General features: G+C 41.6%; 2 protein-coding genes across 2 annotated transcripts in view; one reads left to right on the top strand and one right to left on the bottom strand.

Moving 5' to 3' along the window:
- Positions 1-18,348, bottom strand: part of cdh23 (cadherin-related 23) — a 187,079-nt gene that overhangs the window by 14,923 nt on the left and 153,808 nt on the right. The window contains exons 38-43 of the mRNA XM_040034470.1: positions 2,034-2,255; positions 1,830-1,949; positions 1,510-1,690; positions 994-1,127; positions 499-708; positions 123-230 (exon numbers count right to left, since the gene is read on the bottom strand). Of these exons, the coding sequence (XP_039890404.1) occupies positions 123-230; positions 499-708; positions 994-1,127; positions 1,510-1,690; positions 1,830-1,949; positions 2,034-2,255 (975 nt within the window). The remainder of the gene's footprint in view (positions 1-122; positions 231-498; positions 709-993; positions 1,128-1,509; positions 1,691-1,829; positions 1,950-2,033; positions 2,256-18,348) is intronic.
- On the top strand, positions 3,840-18,212 carry vsir (V-set immunoregulatory receptor). Its single transcript, XM_040034475.1, has 7 exons — positions 3,840-4,089; positions 13,697-14,098; positions 14,234-14,293; positions 14,392-14,502; positions 14,743-14,770; positions 15,160-15,335; positions 17,051-18,212. The coding sequence occupies exons 1-7, from the start codon at positions 3,987-3,989 to the stop codon at positions 17,080-17,082; spliced, it is 912 nt and encodes a 303-aa protein (XP_039890409.1). The 5' UTR covers positions 3,840-3,986; the 3' UTR covers positions 17,083-18,212.

Below are 18,348 nucleotides of genomic sequence, written 5' to 3'. Positions count from 1 at the left end.
ATAAGCTGCAAAGACACACTATTTTATTTGCAGGCAGATGGGTTCATTGGTCTCTCTGTGAAACTGTCAGGGTGGTAGCATGCAAACACTTGCAACAAATGCACACAGGAGAGTGAGCTTACCCTACGAGCGATGCGGGGATTCTCGGGGTTGTCTTTGACGGTGATGGTGAGCGTGTATTCCGCTACTCGCTCTCTGTCTAGTGGTCTGTTGACCTGGACGACACCAGTCTGTGATACAAACAAGAGACATATTTCACCCTTATCTAAAAAAAAAAGACAAATTCATATCCTGTCACATAAGCTTTTTATTTATAGTCTATACACAGCTAATGTATATAGCAGGACTGCAGATTAAAGGGAGCCTAAACACTTCCATAGGTTAAACTAAACTGATAAACTGATCTGGGACTAAATCTAGAAGTACTTGGATGCTTCTTTATCTTCCACCACCTGCTCCACCTTTTTCAGCCTAAACCCCACCACCCAGTTCTCTCACTGTGTCATTGATGTAGAAGGCTCCATCCTGGTTGCCAGCAGTGATGTTATAAGTGAGCAGTGCGTTGCGTCCGCTGTCTGCATCTTGCGCCCGGACTCTGGCCACAGACGTGTGTACTGACGCGCCTTCACTTACACTTGTGTTGTAAGGCAGGTTAAGGAGGACCGGGTCGTTATCATTGATATCGAGAACATAAACCCCCACCAGCACCTGAAAAAAATAAGAGCCACCTTTAAAAAATAAAGGCATTCAGTTCAAGCTGGTTGAACAGCTATTAATAAACCCATAAAAACAAGACTTTATTATGATTTTTTATATCGTGGGTTATGTGACATAAAAAGATTAAAAAAACTACAGCAGTCATTCAGGTGATATATGGTATCCTACATGTGGTTAATGTGTATAGTAAGCAAATAATAGAACTAAGCCACATTTAACACACAGTAAGAGACATGGCAGAGTGTGTGGGTGCTTATGTGTGAAAGCGTGGCCCACCGAGCTGTTGCGAGACGGGGTTCCCAGATCTCGGGCTGTGACAGTGATGTTATAGAAGGCAGTGGTCTCTCTGTCGAGCTCTACATCCTTTCTCACTCGAAGCTCACCCTCCACTGGGGAAACCATGAACTCGTCTGACAGAAAAACATATAAGAGAGTGGAGATGCATATCAGTGTAGAAGGGGGTGTTCCTAGGCTTCTTATGTGACGTTATCTAAAGGTTCTCTACTTCACTAAAGGTGAAAAATGTCCCAGACCTTCACAGGACGCTGGGGATGTCCCTGAAACGCCCTGCCTCGGTTGTGAAAATGCTGCACGTCCCTTTTATACGACTATAAAATTTGGTTACTTAATAGTCAGGTTACAATGTCGCAAGGACATTTTGGACACGTTTCCAGGAAGTGTTACGAGACGGTGCCCTTCACAATAACTGTAATGTTCTCAGGATGTTCAGAGACATTTTGAGGGATTTCATAACAGTTTACCGTCACCACAGCAAATCAGTCTGATACGAACTTTGGAAATCTCCACCGGTGATGCTGTACTCCACTTTGCCGTTGAGCCCGGAGTCTTCATCCCTGGCTCGGAGCGTCCACACCCGAGGCCCTGGCTGACCTTCAGTAACTTCAAAAGGTCCCTCGTAGGCTCTGGGAAAAGTGGGTGTCACATCGTTTATATCCAGGACGTTCACCAACACCTAAAGAGGGGACAGGAGGGGAGAGTCAAATGAGAGCTGGTACACAGACGAAGGCGATCCTCGATAAAATGCAGAATGCATGTGGGAGGATTTCTATGTGCGTTATTCTGTAAATATAAATATGAGTGTTCGTCATCACTGTTGTGCTAGATGTCAGGCGAAGAGCAGGTTTTGGACACTGGTCCGTAGCTGTGACCACCAGCGCATAATGTCCGTTGCTGATCTCAAAGTCCAGCTCCTTCACAGCGGTAATTCTCCCCTAAACAAACACAGCATTAACAGAAGGTTAACATTTTTCTGCTGCTGCTTGTGACGCTTCAGCATAACTGCTCTTATGTCTCACCGTGATGCTGTTGATGTTAAAAGTCTGGATCAGGTTGCCTGAAGCGATGGCATATCGCAAGGTGCCGTTCAAACCCTCATCTGGGTCAATGGCCGTTACCGTAGCGATGGTGGCACCCACTGTCTCCGGTCCCTCGCTCAGCACTGTGACGTACTCCTCTTCGGGGAACTCCGGGGCGTTATCGTTCTCATCCACAATACGAACGTAGATGGTGGTTGAGGTCTGCATTACACACAGAGAAACACAGAAAAGCATTCACAGCTGCATGCTCTGTTTAGAGTGATTTTATTTATGTGAATGACAAAAAAACGATTAACTTGTGGCAACTGAGGCTGCAAGGGAGTCTCAATATGAGTTCATACTTCTTTTGTATTGCAATTACAATGAAACTACAATGAGTTATCATCAGTTGGGCGTGCAAAGGTCAACAACACAACAAAACACTTGTGATGCTCTCATGTGACACTGGATATTCAGCATTCACTTTATATGAAGGAATAATAAAACAAAGAAATAAAAACAGGTGCATTTTTTGCTGAAAGAATATCTTGTGAGAACCAAAACTGCAAAATCATGAAAGTGAGCCATAAAGCCCAGCCTGTTCCAACTCATTTCTGGTTGTTCAGATCTTGACACATCAGCAGAAGTAAAGGTATCACTGCAAGAGATAAAGGTCATGCAAGTTCCTGCTCCACCAGTTCCCCAACCAGTGCTGCAATAAGAACGAGCGACTAACCTGGCCCTTCAGGCTGGGGGGGTTAAATTCGTCATTCGAATTTTATAATGCTCCAAAAACAAAACCCACCAAGTGATAACCTGAATATCACCACAGCTTTGTTTACTCTAAATAGTTTTTGGCTAAATCAAAAAAAAGAAAAGACCTCAGTAAAACTTTCAAGGCCCAAAAGTGAAGTGCGATCGTTTTTCACAGGAAGATCAGTTTACTTGTAAAAGAGCTCTCTTACTGTCACGTTTATGTTTTGTGTCCTCGTGATGCCACTGGGGTCATCTCAGTCTTAATTGTGCCTGAAAAAAACTCTGATTGGAAACAAACAAAATCCCAGTTTGCTACAAACTGGATACTGAGCATTCGCAATAAACATTATTGAGATTTATCAGAAATATATTCTACCACTCCAAAACATGTCTTCTGGGCTGCAGACTATCACAGACTAAACGTCTAGATATTTCTAGACATACCTAACTAGAAGTAAAATCTTACAAGTCAGCAGACATTTCCTGATATTGTGACATCTCACAGATATAGTGGTCAGATATGCACCAGTCTGAAAATGTCCGTCAACAGAACAAGCTCATTTAGAAACAGTTTAATCACATAATTAGGGTTTGTTTTATCCACCAAAAGACTCCAGCACCCTCAACACTATGTGCAACACATGTCGAGTCAACATATGTCTTGATGGTCATTTGCTAACTACCGTGTGAAAGCTAACAATAATATAAACAATGACTGAGCGAGCTGATAAGGTAATACTTTGGTGCGATTACAGTATGCAGATGTAAAAGCCTGCATGCTGCCCCCCAAAATGTGATGATGCAACATTTTAAACTTTGCACCACTGAAAACAGCTCAAACTCTTTTAATATAAGTCTAACAGACAGGAACGCAAAAACAAATATATACATAATTTTTAAATCCCTAAACATTTATATCAATATTGCCGTTAAAAAACAAACTAGTATCTGTGAAGCTCTTTTTGCGAGAAAGGATAGTGGGTGGGTCACTGAGAGCGAGAGAGAGAGAAAGGGAAACAATGAGGAGGAGCGAATAAGGGACTGTCACGCTGCTTCACAACTCAGAGAAGCTGGAGAGACAAGGGACGATAAACCTCCCCAACTGTTCTGGAGTAAAGTTCAGACAAGTCGCCTAGTTTTAGACTGAATGGGAAGAAAGTTGAACAAAGGCTACTTGTAGATCTAGTTGAAAGCCAAATGTTTTTTATCCGGACAGCCATGGAATGGGTCTCACTCCGTCGCTCATCAGTCTGGGGAAAGAAGTTCGTGTTTTGGTCGCTTTTGCTTTGCATAGCTGGAGGTAAGCACACACGTCCATCCTTTTAAGACTCGCTTAACTGGCTGATCCGGGCGTGTATGAACTTGTCAGTTGTGTTGTTTAGTGAGCAGCTAGTTGACTGGAGTCACAGATGGATTTTCTGTTTTAGAAAAGTCACCTGTCACACACTGATATATATATATATATATATATATATATATATATAAAGCATCTACATGGACAAAACAGCCAACTTGCTGTGTCTTACGTGTCTGTACCAATGACAGTAAACCCTCTGCACACTCTGACTTTGGTATTTTAACCTCTGTTAGCTTTTTACCACATGCACTTGAACGCAGCGACCCTGTAAGCCCGTTATTTTATCCCGCGTGTCTCTAGGTTTTTACTGAGTTGGTTTGTTGCTGTTTTGAGACAGAACATCTGGCGTGGAGCTGTTTAAACCGCCCGCCATGGATGCAGCCCAGTGGAGTGTAAATCCACCTTAAAGTCAGCGACTTTGAGCTTGACGAGATCAGAAGACCCCCCCCCCCCCCCAGGTTTCAAAACAACTTGTAAAATAAATGCAGCGGACACGAAAAGAGGCGCCTGCAAAAACGCAAGAAGTTGATCCTCTGAAAGAAGTTGAGGAAAAGACTTCCTTGTGCCGTGCAGCGCAAGAACTGCACATAGTTTATCTTTTTAAGACGTCCGTAGGTTTCTGTTTTCTTGGAATTTATTGGGGATTCAGCTGGGAGCTGCGATCATACCCACACTTCATGTATTTATTTTATAAAAGGGACTTTGGGATTGGCTGAAGTTTAGGCAACTGACGGCGGAGGAGAGAAAAGATGCAGCTGTCGCCTCCGGGGTGTAGGGTCCACTTCAAACGCCGCTTAAAAACTCGGGAGAGGTTATCAGCTTTCGCCTTTAGGATTTAAATAAGCTCACCCAAAAGCGAATGTAATGTTTTACTTAAACTTTAAGCGAACTCTATACAAATCAAAGCGTTTCTAGAGCAGTTGCTTGTGGGGATTCAGGTATAAAGCCAAAACATTCAGTGACTCAGATATACCATTTGATATGTTTCTGAATTGTTTATGCAGCACAATGAAATCCGTATCGTTTAAGACAGTTTCCTCCTTTCAGTCTTGTTATGTCTTCCTTGTTGGGACGTTTCCTTCCTTTCAGCTTATGATGAAAACAGCTGTCTTTGCCACTGCCAGCAGTGGGTGTCTTCCCCATAAAAAAAAACTGGAACCAAACGGTGCCAATTTTCCAACCAGTGAGTAAAAATAAAATTACTCATTCTTTCTCTGCCTCCTTTTCTGCTCCTGTTGTGGCAGGGATTGTGCTTGGTCACATGTGCCAGATGGGCAAATCTTTACCTATGCAGCAATAAGCTGAAGATGGGGAGGGGGAGGCCCCGTCTTCGGCTTGAAATTTTTCTGGTCATCAGATTTTGAAAGGTCTGTGCATTTGTAGTAAAATCATAATATGAGTCACCAAAAGCAGCGGCCTTCATGCTGCTAGCAAGGGGTTTTCTCTCGCAAGGGCGTTTCTCTGAACAGCTCGAGGACACAGTGATGACCACTGTTGGTGGAACCTTGACTCTGCTTTCAACCTAATGCGACCTGAGATATGAAGACATTTAACTGTGCCAGAAAAAGTTTAACACTGGACGATGTATTGAAAAACAGGAAGGCAAGGTCAAAGTAAAAAGAGGAAGTTAGTTTATAATAATGAAGTCAGTTTTTAAAAATGATGTAATCCCTGGATTTTTACCATTTTTGAAAAGACAGAAAGACCCACGTCTGCTCATTTCCACGTCTGAAATGAGAGGCCACCTTCATTTTTAAAGTGAGGAAATAATCGTGCAATCGTGTTGTAAAACTTCTCACAAAGCTGTCATTACACAACCGTTTACATGCCATTTATTATGTCAAGAAGAAAAGAAAGAGGAAGACAAATTAAACACACAAAGTGCACACGTTATTTTGGAAAATGCTGCCACAAATTTAGTTTACAAAGTACCAAGGGGCACATCAGATTATTATAAGAAAATGTAAATCTCTAAACGTTGACCTGCAGCTGTGACCCATAACCACTTCCCTTTGTGACAATGTAGAGTGTAGAGCAACATATTTAAAAGGCTTCCTGTTGCTGAAAAGGTGCATCTGTTTGCCATTTCATGCCAGGGGCTTTAACTGAAACTCTCTTACTTTAGAGAGGAGCTCGTCTCCTGCTGCTTTCACTAACACCCTGTAATGGGTTTGATCATCATTACCATTACAGTGGGTGTGAAAAGGGCAGGATATGTGTTGGGAAACAACACTTGCAAGTAGAGGATTAATGCAGTTTGAGAAAACCAGATTTATCTGAAGGGTTCAGCAGCTTCTGTACCATGAGGTAATATCACTGTGCAGACTCACCACAGGGTTATTCAAGACGTCAAAGGTGGAGAAATTTTAGCAGGGTTAATATATGTTTAATCAGCACAGACTATCATCCATGTCTGAACGAAAGAAAGCTGTCAGTGGCAACATGTCCTAAACAGGTGGCATTCTGCCTTAATACAAAGGAGGGCCTGTTTCTGGGCCCTCTGGGGCTATCAGGATTCTGAGAACAGAGATCAGAGGAGGAAACTTATATGTATAATTGAGCCAAAAACACGTCTGTTGTATACATGCAAGAGAAAATCAGACTGTTCCAGACACATGGCATAGGTTGCTGGTTTGGAAACCACATCAAGACAGCTCAGGTAGTGCCGACACTGCAAACGCCACCCACTTGGCGTGCTAAAAAAAATCATATTCATTTCCTTTGAATACCTATTTAAAGATCACAGCGTTGTCGGTAAGAAATGTGTGTGCACATTAGCTCTTCCAAGCTGTTCCCCCAGCAATTAGTTAACATTTAGCTATATTTACCGAAAAAAATGCTGTCTTTACTCTCGCCTTCGATATGCATCACTTCTGTGAAATAGGTCTACAGAAAGCTTAAAGAGCTGTCAAAATGAAATTAGGAGAAGAGGAAGGTAGGGTGGGTGTGAAACAGGAGAGGCGAAGGGCTTCCTCTCCTATTGTCCCACTAGGAAGCCATGAACAGTGGGGGGATAAAAGTTTCACTTTAATCACCATCCCAGGTCTTCCTATTGCTTTTCCTAACACACAATGGCTCCAGTAGAGTTCAGCCCCGAATACAGAATTATGGCATCGACCTAACATTGTGTTACACACACACACACACACACACACACACACACACACACACACACACACACACACACACACACACAGGATGCACACATACTGTGCAAACAAATGTGCCAGCCAATGAAAGAGGAAAGGTGATCGACTGTTCTGCTGTATTTAACAGCAGCTGATTCTGTTAATATTTAGACAAAAACACTTGTGTGCTTATTAATTCTGGCTTGTTTGCACGGTGCAGCTTCCCCTTATAAATAAGTAGCACTGCCAGTAAGAGCCAGCAAGTAGTTAAATCCACTCTAATCACATTCAAAGCAAAAGTTTCTGCAGGCTTAGACGCATGTGGAAGTGCTTTCAGTGATTCACAAAAACATGGGTAGTTACTTTGGAGATTTAACTATCTAAATTATACAGCTACATAGAACAACATAACTGAACTAATAAAACATGGGAGCTTTTAAATTACTTTTCTTTCTTTGATGAAGTTTGTCAGCTTATTTTTTTCATAACTAGCAGGGGAAAAGACTTTAAACGAAGCAGTAGCTCTCTAAGAAAACTATTAATAGAGAACACACCGCAACAAGCAGGACAGCAGAACAAGTTAAAACTAGAAAGCGAAAATTTCTGAAGAAATTTTAAGTGTGCCTATGCCGCCGCTAATCAGTATAGTTTGCCATTCAAACGGCTACAGAGAGCAAAACTCAGCAGAGCAGCCATTCTCCACCATGAACTATGGTAAAACCAAACACCGCTCGCGCCTCACAGATGACAGCTTACAGTTTTGTGTAAAGATGAGGTGACTTCGTACAGCCCCAATTTGTAGACGCTGTGCGCAGAGGTTCATAAGCAGACCCGACAATGTTTGCATGAACACACTTTGAAGCATTACGTTATGGACCACTTTTCACACATAGTTGCTGTACCCACACAGCCGGCTGTAGCTTTTCATCTCATAGCCCGACACATACACAAAAAAAAAAAAAAAAAGCAGAGAGAGCACAGACTTTACACCTGAGAGGCGTGATTGCAGATGCCGCTGAGGTGGGTCCACCTCCCCTGCAGCGGCACTGCAGACCACGCCCTGCCACACACATCAAACACGTAAAATAAATATTTATGCACTTTTCATTCACTTTTTGTTTTTTGTTATTTTTACACAGTGTTCTGAATGATTAACAATGGTCTACAGCCAATCTTGTGTATTATTATACAAACTTTGGTTGTAAGATTCAGATAACTATTTAATAAAAGCTAAATATTTTATATGAGAGTAAGAAAGAAAAGTATATCTTTGTCTCATACTCTCATCAGACAATACATGAACCTCTCAATAAACAAAATATATGCTCGGCTTAAATGACAAACCGCTATTTTAGACAGTGGAACACTTATTTTTAAACAAAACCAATGCAGTTCGCCACTGACAGTGCTTACCTTTGCACATCACAGTAAACACTGAACCAAGATGGCGCCCACGCGAACGAGAAATCTGAACTACGGTGTCCTGCAGAGGACAAATGGTCAAAATTGCTAAAATTTACAACATATATGCAGCTCAACAGCGACACCTTGTGACTTATTCCAGTCACTACCTTACATATACATAACGTCTTACCTGACATTCTCGCCTGAAAATAGGGGAGGCTGTCATAAAGTTCAACATCAGTAACTTAGCGCGCACAGCTGTATAGAAACTCCGTCGTGCTAGCTAGCACGCAGTACAGTTATTGTAACTGTCAGCACAACGAAAATAAACTACACCTAAACTCGGTTTATATCTGACCCAAATAGAGTGCAGTTAATAACGTCTTACCTGAAATTCAGTTCACCAGCCGCCTGCTTCTCCTGCATTGGGTTTCCCTTATCCACGATTGAGCTCCGCGTTAGCCACCACCGGTCGATCGGTGTTTCTTTCCCCCGCATACGAGGGGAAGAGACATATACCGGTGGCTAACGCGGAGCTAGCTAGCCACCGGTATATGAACAACTCAGTTATTTTTTCCACATCGACCAGCATCATCGGCCCATATAAACGAAAAATAAGTCCAGCTAAGACAAAGACTGTTTGCGGAGCGATCAGGGGTGAAAGGAGTTAGAGACGCCTCACTGAAAGCCAAGCCTGGGTGCTTTTGAGCGAAGCGGCGCTAGCTAGCCGAGCTAGCTAGCCGGCTAGCCGGCCGGCCGAACTAGCTAGCCGGCTAGCAGCAACATCGTGAGAAATCTGTTGCTAATATGGGATGTTTTAACAAAACGAGCAGATATTTGACGTTTACACACCTACATTCTCACCTGAAAACCGGTCGATCGGCGGCCGCCTCACATGTTTCTTTCCCCACATATGAGGGGAAAGAGACACATACCGGTGGCTAGCTAGCTCCGCGTTAGCCACCACCAAACAACTCAGTTAGTTTTTCCTCATCGACCAGCATCATCGGCCCATATAAACGAAAAATAAGTCCAGCTAAGACAAAGACTGTTTGCGGAGCTATCGGGGATGAAAGGAGTTAGAGACGCCTCACTGAAAGCCAAGCCTGGGTGCTTTTGAGTGAAGCTGCGCTAGCCGGCTAGCTAGCCGCGCTAGCTAGCCAACATCGTGAAAAATCTGTTGCCAATATGGGATGTTTTGACAAAACGAGCAGATATTTGACGTTTACACACCTACATTCTCACCTGAAAATATCTTAAAAGTTTACTTTGTGACCTAGAAACACAAATAAGAGGAATATATTAAACCAAGTGGCAGCCGCCATTGTTTGACTGGTAGAGGCGTGCTTTGAATTGTGGGATATGCAGTTTTCCACCAAGCATACACCCTTGCCGTTACCGTAACTATTCAATGCTTCGTGCAACCTTAAGAATTCCAATGGTTCCTGAAAGCACCGACGCTGTGCGCGCCGTTCATATTGTTGTCATTATGGTAATCCAAATACGGGGACATACCACTAGAGTGAGCCAACACACCACAAATTAAGTGAGTGAGCAAACACACCACAAAGTAAGTAAAGTTTCACTTTCGTTCGTTCCCATTCATTTGAATGGGCAAAAACTTGCATTAAAATATTCATATTTAAAAAACTATAGAAGTAATAAACACCAAAAGTCATAGCACACCATTCCTGATCCAGCCGCACAAAATGATATAACATATATGAAGCTTGTGTCAAAACTGTGGGATGAGTTACGCGCGAAAATTTCAGGCTGAAAAAGGAAAATAATAATAACTAGAAAGCGAAAATTTCTGAAGAAATTTTAAGTGTGCCTATGCCGCTGCCAATGAGTGTAGTTTGCCATTCATACGGCTCCAAAAAAAAAATCCAAATAAGGGTAGACAGGCCGTACTACTGCTGGCATACCACTAGAGTGAGCCAACACCACAAATGAAGTGAGTGAGCCAACACTCCACAAATTAAGTTTCACTTTCGTTTCAAGTTAAGTTTCACTTTCCGTCCCATTCATTTCAATGGGAAAAAACTTGCATTAAAATATTCATATTTAAAAAACTATAGAAGTAATAAACACCAAAAGTCATAGCACACCATTCCTGATCCAGCCGCACAAAATGGTATAACATATATGAAGCTTGTGTCAAAACTGTGGGATGAGTTACGCGCGGAAATTTCAGGCTGAAAAAGGAAAATAATAATAATAATAATAATAAGAATAATAAATCCGAGCAATAGTAATAAGTGTGCCTTTTGGCATAGGCACACTTAATAATAATAATAATAATAAGAATAATAAATCCGAGCAATAGTAATAAGTGTGCCTTTTGGCATAGGCACACTTAATGAATCTGTGCAAACACAAAGAGTTAGGACCAAAGTTTTTAAAGTTTGGGATATGACTGTAATGCGGCAGGCACAACAAAGTTAATCCCCCACTGTTTGAATGATCAAGTAATTGTGTAAGTAATGTGTAAACTGGTTAATGTATTGCCTCATATTGTAGGAAAGCTGATCTTTAGGGTTTTTTTAAATAGTTGTGTAGACAAATACAGTAAAGATGTGCTAGGAAATAATGACTGGCATTTTATACACATTTAAATAGTTTAATCAAGACTCTGATTTACAGGTTAATCCCCAACATTAATAGTGAGCATAAATCAGCAGGGACAGTCATCTCCAACGCTATAATTACTGGCATTGTGGGTAGTGGTCCAACCTGCTCGAGGTTTTTATCACATAAAGAATCACGAAGTTTGCAACATCTGAAGTTTGGCTTCGTGGAATAATGAGCAAGAAACGGGGAGTGGAAGTGTTTATGTGCTGGGATAACTCAGGAAGGAAGTCCACTCCCCAAATTCTGGCATTGACTGAGACTCCACCCTGACTTTCCCAAACAGACATATGGACACACACACACACACACACACACACACACATTTACTGTAAAATTTTGCCATGGTGTCATTATAAAAGGTACACATACGTGGGCAAACTCTTCTTTCTCTGCAGTCCACCCACACACGCACCCGTGCATGCAGCCTTCCTGTAACTTTTGCAGCAGTAAGCATTCTTTAATCATCTGTTACAAAGGCAGATCATTACAAAATAATGAGTCCGTTGACAAAGCTAGAGAATGACAGCCTTTTTACGCTGCTCTTTTACAACATAGCGAGGCGTTATATAGGGTGTGCATTTTCCAGATCATGTGTCTGCTTTAAAGTGAGGTTCTGAGAGTGGCATCACACTGCCTAGCCTGAGGATGAGCTAATTTTGTTGTGTTTTTGCAATGCAATAATCATTGAAAGCACACAATTTATGTTTATCTATTCATGCATTCCACTGCAACACTGAAGAATTCACAACAGGATGTGGTTGAGGCAGAGAGTGAGAGAGGGAGAAAGGTTTATGCAATAAGCTGAGAACGGGCTCACAGCTGTGCAGCCGGTTTCCTGAATGTATATGAGTGTGTGCAGAAGATCTTTGAGCGTACCATCCTTTGAGATATTAATACACATAATCGATACACAACAATTGCTGTGTATTAATACCAAACAGCAAGATGATATTTAAAGTTAATAAACAGAACTTCAGTGGGATTTTTTTTTATACTGTCCCCATTTTAAGAGATGAAGAAGTTCCTGCCTATATTTCTGTAGCTGACAAAGAGGAACAAGAGATTTAACTCCCTCAGGACATTTGTATATTTTTCAAGACAGCAAACTATGCATGGTTTTTAACCACAGTTTAAATGTACAAAATAGGAAGCAAACTTTGCACAAAAACCCAGGAAGCATGCAGAAGTGTGCCACTAAAGCCCATGTTAAGTTTGGCAGGTGATAAAATTACTGCTTTTACTGTGGTTACTTGTGCAATGACTCACTTTACCTGGCAGGAACTCAACTCAGCGCAACTTTTAGGTGTGCAACTAATTTCAGCAGACCTGCCATTTATTTTCTACATTCATTTCAAATTGCTCAAAACATGTTATTATCAAAATGTCACTGTAGGGTTTTATCCTTTGCTTTGCTATCTTTGCTTATCTTTCGTTATGTAATTTTTCCCTGGCAGTTTGTACCCTGGAAAGGCCCGCTGCCAAACCAGATGCGACTTATATTTGTACTTCCTTTTTTCCTCTGGTTTTTCTGGGTCATCTGTAATAGACAGCTATAGGGAATTTGTGTGATCTGAACCGAGCAGAATAATAACAAGAATGGCTATTATTGCTTTGACCTTGTGACTCTGTGTTTGTCATTATGGTGAAATATAGTGCTGGAGACTTAGTTTAGTAAGTCTGTAGTAGGAACAACCAGAAAGGTTGCTTTGAGTACTTTGAGCTTCATGGGAGTTGTTGAAACAAAATAATAATAATAATAAAAAAGCAATATATAAAACATCAGCAAATAAAAGACTCTTTTTTTTTTGTTTTATTAGAATGAAGAAGTATAAACTTATATGATCCTACTTCTCCTTCCTGTCTTCTCGTTCCAAAGTTATACCAGCAAATGATCCGTCAGTGACGCACTCCACACTGATATGTATACGTAAAACATGTGCAGTTATACATCTATACATCCATTCAACTATACTATACATATCTGTACCCTTGGATTGACTCACACTCACAGCCACTTTCTTACACTTTACTCTACACCTACACTTTATCCCAATTTTAATAAATAATCATATTTATACTACATTGAAGTGTTATTAAATAAGCAAACAGAAATAAATCAATATGGCACAGTCTCACCCATGAGTACACACAGTGAAGATGCAAATGATCTGAGAACTCATTTGCATCACTGTTGTAGTTGGTGTGATCCTATTAAAAGCTGGCCACAAGTTTCACTGTCCCGCCTCTTTCAGTAGCGACACCCTAACATTAGCATCCCTAAACTGAAACATTTCTATGGATACGTAGAAAGGAGGAGGTACCATCTGAAAGGAAGTTATCTGCGTTACCTACATTCTTCCATTGCTTTTGTCTTTTCTCTCTAGCCAAAGGTGAGACACACCACGCCCAGCCCCATTCCACGCTGATTGCTTCTCCTCCCCACCTGTACTACACCTGTCCTGAAGGTGCAAGAGTCAACATGACGTGCGTCCAGAAAGGTACCCTGCTTTCCCCCAACGATGTTGTGAGGAGCACTTGGCTCTTCACAGCCCACAGTGACCAGCACTGTCATCCAGGAATGGGCCCAAGGAATTTTTCTCACCCACACCGTAACAGCACATTGCCACCAGGAGTGAAGATGGATCGCATGGGCCACAACCACTGGTTGATTCTAGAGAATGTGAAACCTTCGGACCAGGGCCGCTACTGCTGTGGGATTCTAGAATTCAATAAACATAGCTTGGTGCAGAAAGCCTACAACCATGTTATTCTACAAGTTATACCGCGTAAGTATGTCAAACGCTGTGAATGTGCACTAAGGTTATCAATAATATATTTTGCAAGAAGCTCAGGAGCTGATGTTGCTGAACAGTGAAACTGTTTTGACACGAGTGAGAACCGATATATTTATCTCTTTCCAGCAAGGAAAGGATTTCAGAATTGCACTGTCTGGGATCCCACACCAACTGCAGGTACTGCAAGTAAGTATGAAACATTATTCAGGCCTTCAACCAATAAATGTCTGAGGCAGTTATTTCGTGATGTTATTAAACTCACAGCCTGTCTGTTGCTTCCCTAGGCTCTGTGCCAGTGGCCTTGGCTATAACAGCCTGCATCGTGGCTCTGCTGTCCCTGCCTCTTATTCTAGTGCTCGTGTACAAACAGAGGGAGAATTCACCGTTAGGAAGACGTATGTATTACTGATGTGCACAAACAGCTACACACACACACTCACACTTAATTTCCACCTTTGGGCCACATAAGTCTCTCACACTGGACTTCCCATGGTGTTTGTTCTGACACGTTTCCTGTCAGTGAGCTCGATTAACTGTATTTCACACAGTAGGAAGTGCATTCATAGTCTTTTTGTAGTGTTCCGCTTTGTTTCAATTCATTTACAATGGCCCATTTCCTATTTCCTCTCTCCCAGGTGGACAAGAGCTAGTGAGGATGGACAGGTAAGGTTTCCCACAGGCAGCTGATCTCAGCGACCAGCTTCAAAACACAGCTGCTCTTTAGAATAATAGACTGTGACCATAATGGCCACAACACTTGTGACACAATAGCTAGATTAAACCCACTAGCCTCATTAAAATAAACTAGTTAAAACCATGTATACATTTTTTTCTTTTGCCATGATGTGTCCTGTATATGCAAATCCTACTGCTAATCATTTAAGTGTAGTGTTAAATTGTCATTACAGAAAATCCCTTATTAAATCCAAAGTGACAAACATGAAACTCTTGCATGTCTCTAGGAAAGTTTTGAAACAGTTTACTGGGTCATATTGAAAGTTGCTCACTTGTAATCATGCTTCTTCTTCATGTATATGTGTGTGTGTGTTCAGTGAGGCTCTGGGCCATGAAAACCCAGTGTTTCGAGGGGGATCACCAGAAACAAAGACCCGCACTGTTTCTCAGATCATGACCAGGCAGTCATCCGAGACAGGTCGCCACCTGTTGTCCGAACCGGGAACACCCCTTTCTCCTCCGGCACATGGCGACGTATTCTTCCCAGCAGAAGGTAGGACCCCCCCCACCCTGCCTCACAACTTGTACTCATACAATATTCATGCTGAGACTGAGTCGCTGACATAAGGGACCTTCCACTGGTAAACATCAAAGCCCAAAAAGGCAGTGCAAGTCATCTCACTTTTAGAGGTCATTTACATGGCTTAGTGTGTTATATCTGTTGTTCCGATATTCTTATTGTTGTGAATGAATGCAAATCACTTTGTTCACATTTATTTCACACTCAAAAAAAGAAACACTTAAAAAAACAAAAATGAAAAAGTACCGGGATATGCGTGTAACTGCATTGCACACAAGGGTTTTGCAAGACACCTATATCAAAATGTGCACTCACTCTGGTAAAAGACTGATGCAATCAAGAACCACTAGTTCTTTCTGTGCTTTTGCTGAAACATCCTGCGTTTGGTGGAAGTGTTGGTGGAAAGATGCTCGTGAATTTGTAGTGCGTAGCTGCACACTCAAAAACAGCTGGGCTGAGTCTCGCATGACTCTGAAAATATATTGTGTAGGAGATTTCATCCCCCCCCGCGCACACACACACACACACACACACACACACACACACACACACACACACACACACGAAACCACCCCCTTACACTGTCCTCTTCTTAATTCTTCTCACAAGTCATTCTCCACCCATCAGCACTCTCATTGAACACTAATGGCTCCTTCAGTTGTTCCTTCTGACTCAACTTGAAATAATATTGAAACATTAGACACGGTTAAGGGGTTCAATCCTTAGTGTTTTTCTGCCGATTCCTGGGACACCTGTGCAGACATTCCAGGCATACTGAGGCGGATTGCCCCCATTTCCTTATAGCACGGTTTGAGATGTGCATGGGAAGAGGGTAAGGTACAACTTACTGAGTATACAGCCTTAAGCAATCCATAAAGGTTTCAACACTGTAATAGGTGAATATATGGACAAGCCTTTCTGAAGCTCAAACAGAAATGAGAAACATAAACATAAGGTAAAATTGTGCCATATGCTGCAGTTTTCGCCTCTTCAATCAAACATTATTCTTTTACTGGGGAGCTGGACGCCTTTTCCATTTCTTGGTGTGATCTCTATGTTTCCCGTCTGCAAAGAAAAGTCAAAATTATTGATAAAACCTTCATATGTTTGACATAAAAAACAATATCTTTGACATTTGTCAAGGAGGATTTTCCATGCCGGAGCTCATTTCCTTCAGTGGTCCACAGATGTTATGTTGAAATACACAGCTTCTCATAAGGTTTCATGTTACGTGGATGGAGGCCACACTTTAGCTTTCTTCTTCATTTTTTCCAACTTGCTGACCTTAAACTTTGCGGAATTCAACAAGCAGCACTTCCCTGTTATCGCTAGCATGTCGCAACCCAGACCCAAGGCCTTGTTGTTCTGCTTTTTAATGAGTTTTCAGAAACACGAGTAGTTCTGTGGAACTGATCAGTCTCCATGTGTGTCTGTAGTACTCTGAGATGTGGGAGTTATGGAAAAAAAAAGTAAAGAAAAGGAAATTCTTTCAATTTTTTCATTTGACTTTTGAAAGATCGGGTATGTTTGAGGCAGGAAGTGCACATTTGCATGTTCGAACACCCCCATATCTAATTTTCCACATAACAAAAAAAGGAAAAGAAAAGAATTGTGTGTTTGTGTAGGTGGATAGTGATACCTACAATGATTTCTGTGCTCTCACCGACATGCACTCTCTTTGCTTGCAGCTGCCATCCCTGAGTTTCCAGAGTTCCTGTAGGTTTAAAGAGGAGCTGAACCTCAATCATCACTCAAACTGCTGATCTGGAAACAGCCCCGCAACTATCTTCCTCTTCTCTCTGCCTTCAGACTGACGCTCTCCTTCGAGCCATCTCAGAATAATCCCGGATTTTAGTCTGTACGTTGTCTGGACCCAAGGAGGGAAAAAAGAAGGCTGCATTTCTTTGATTCATAAACTACTTCCACCTGCAACAACAGCTGCAGGCAAAAAGTGAACTTTGGCTCGTGACGACTTGTTGTGCTTCATTTTACATCCAAACACTGGCGATGGCTTGCAAACCATTCATTCGAATCAGGTACCTCGTTTGGATGAAACACACTGCTTATAATAGTGTTGGCATGTTTTTGATTCCAGCCCTAAATAACTCACTTTGCGTGACTGTCTGTATAATTTGTGTCAGTATTGCGGTTTCTATATGTCAGCAAGGACACCAACCAAAGATCTATGCTATAGAAAATGTGCAGGGGTGGCATGTTGTTTAGGGCAAGTCAAACCCTAAAGAACTCACAATGATTTCTGTAAATTTCCTGTGTCACTCTTGTGGTTTCTTTGTAACTGTAAGGGGGCCAACCGAAGACTTATTGTAAATCTGTCTTTATGTATTTGCTAAATGCACAAGCTGTCTAAGAAACAATCCTATGTAAAAGACCCCACACAAGACTACTTTTTAACTTGTTGATGTTGTAACCTTTACACAAGAAGGCAGGAAGGTTACATCTCCAGGAAGCAAACAGTGTTGTTTTTGTTTTCTTTCTTCTTCATGTTTTTTTTTTTTAAAAAACCGAACAACTGGTGTGAGGACGACTTAACACCCTTTTCTCCCTTTAGTCATTTTACATAAGCCGTCTGCACCAGCGAACTCTCAATCATCAGAGAAGTGCCAAAGGTCTTGTACAAAAAAAGAACAGTTTTTGCTTTTACAGGCATTATGCTGTTCCTCTGTTTTAACTTGAACTTGCCATGTTTTCTATTTCTTCTTTGCTACCTCAGCTATGCGTAAACTCTGTTGTTTTAAATACTGTCTTTCCTTCCTGTGCTTCCAGAAACGCAGCCCTTCACAGTGGCCTTAAATATTCTCATAAAGTGCTGAAAATTGCAGGAAGAATTTAGAAAAAGCATTCAGAAAAGATGTTCTTGCTTGTGCTCGTGTACAGTTCAATAATTCTAAACAAAATGTTTATTGTTTTTTACTCTTGAATGTAGCTGATTTTTATTAAATAAAGAACAACAACAAAAACCTTAAAA

The sequence above is a fragment of the Simochromis diagramma genome, unplaced genomic scaffold (assembly GCF_900408965.1).
Source record: "Simochromis diagramma unplaced genomic scaffold, fSimDia1.1 OVJJ01000481.1, whole genome shotgun sequence".
NCBI lineage: Eukaryota > Metazoa > Chordata > Actinopteri > Cichliformes > Cichlidae > Simochromis > Simochromis diagramma.
Note: the sequence above shows the minus strand (reverse complement) of the source record. Positions and strands in the feature narration are given on the sequence as shown.

What these genes read in the sequence shown, in the direction of transcription:
- vsir (XM_040034475.1), top strand. Translation starts at nt 3,987, where the DNA reads ATGTTTTTTATCCGGACAGCCATGGAATGGGTCTCACTCCGTCGCTCA. An exon ending in ACCAACTGCAGGTACTGCAA is followed by an intron (nt 14,294 to 14,391) that starts GTAAGTATGAAA and finishes TTGCTTCCCTAG; the next exon opens with GCTCTGTGCCAGTGGCCTTG. An exon ending in CGTATTCTTCCCAGCAGAAG is followed by an intron (nt 15,336 to 17,050) that starts GTAGGACCCCCC and finishes CTTTGCTTGCAG; the next exon opens with CTGCCATCCCTGAGTTTCCA.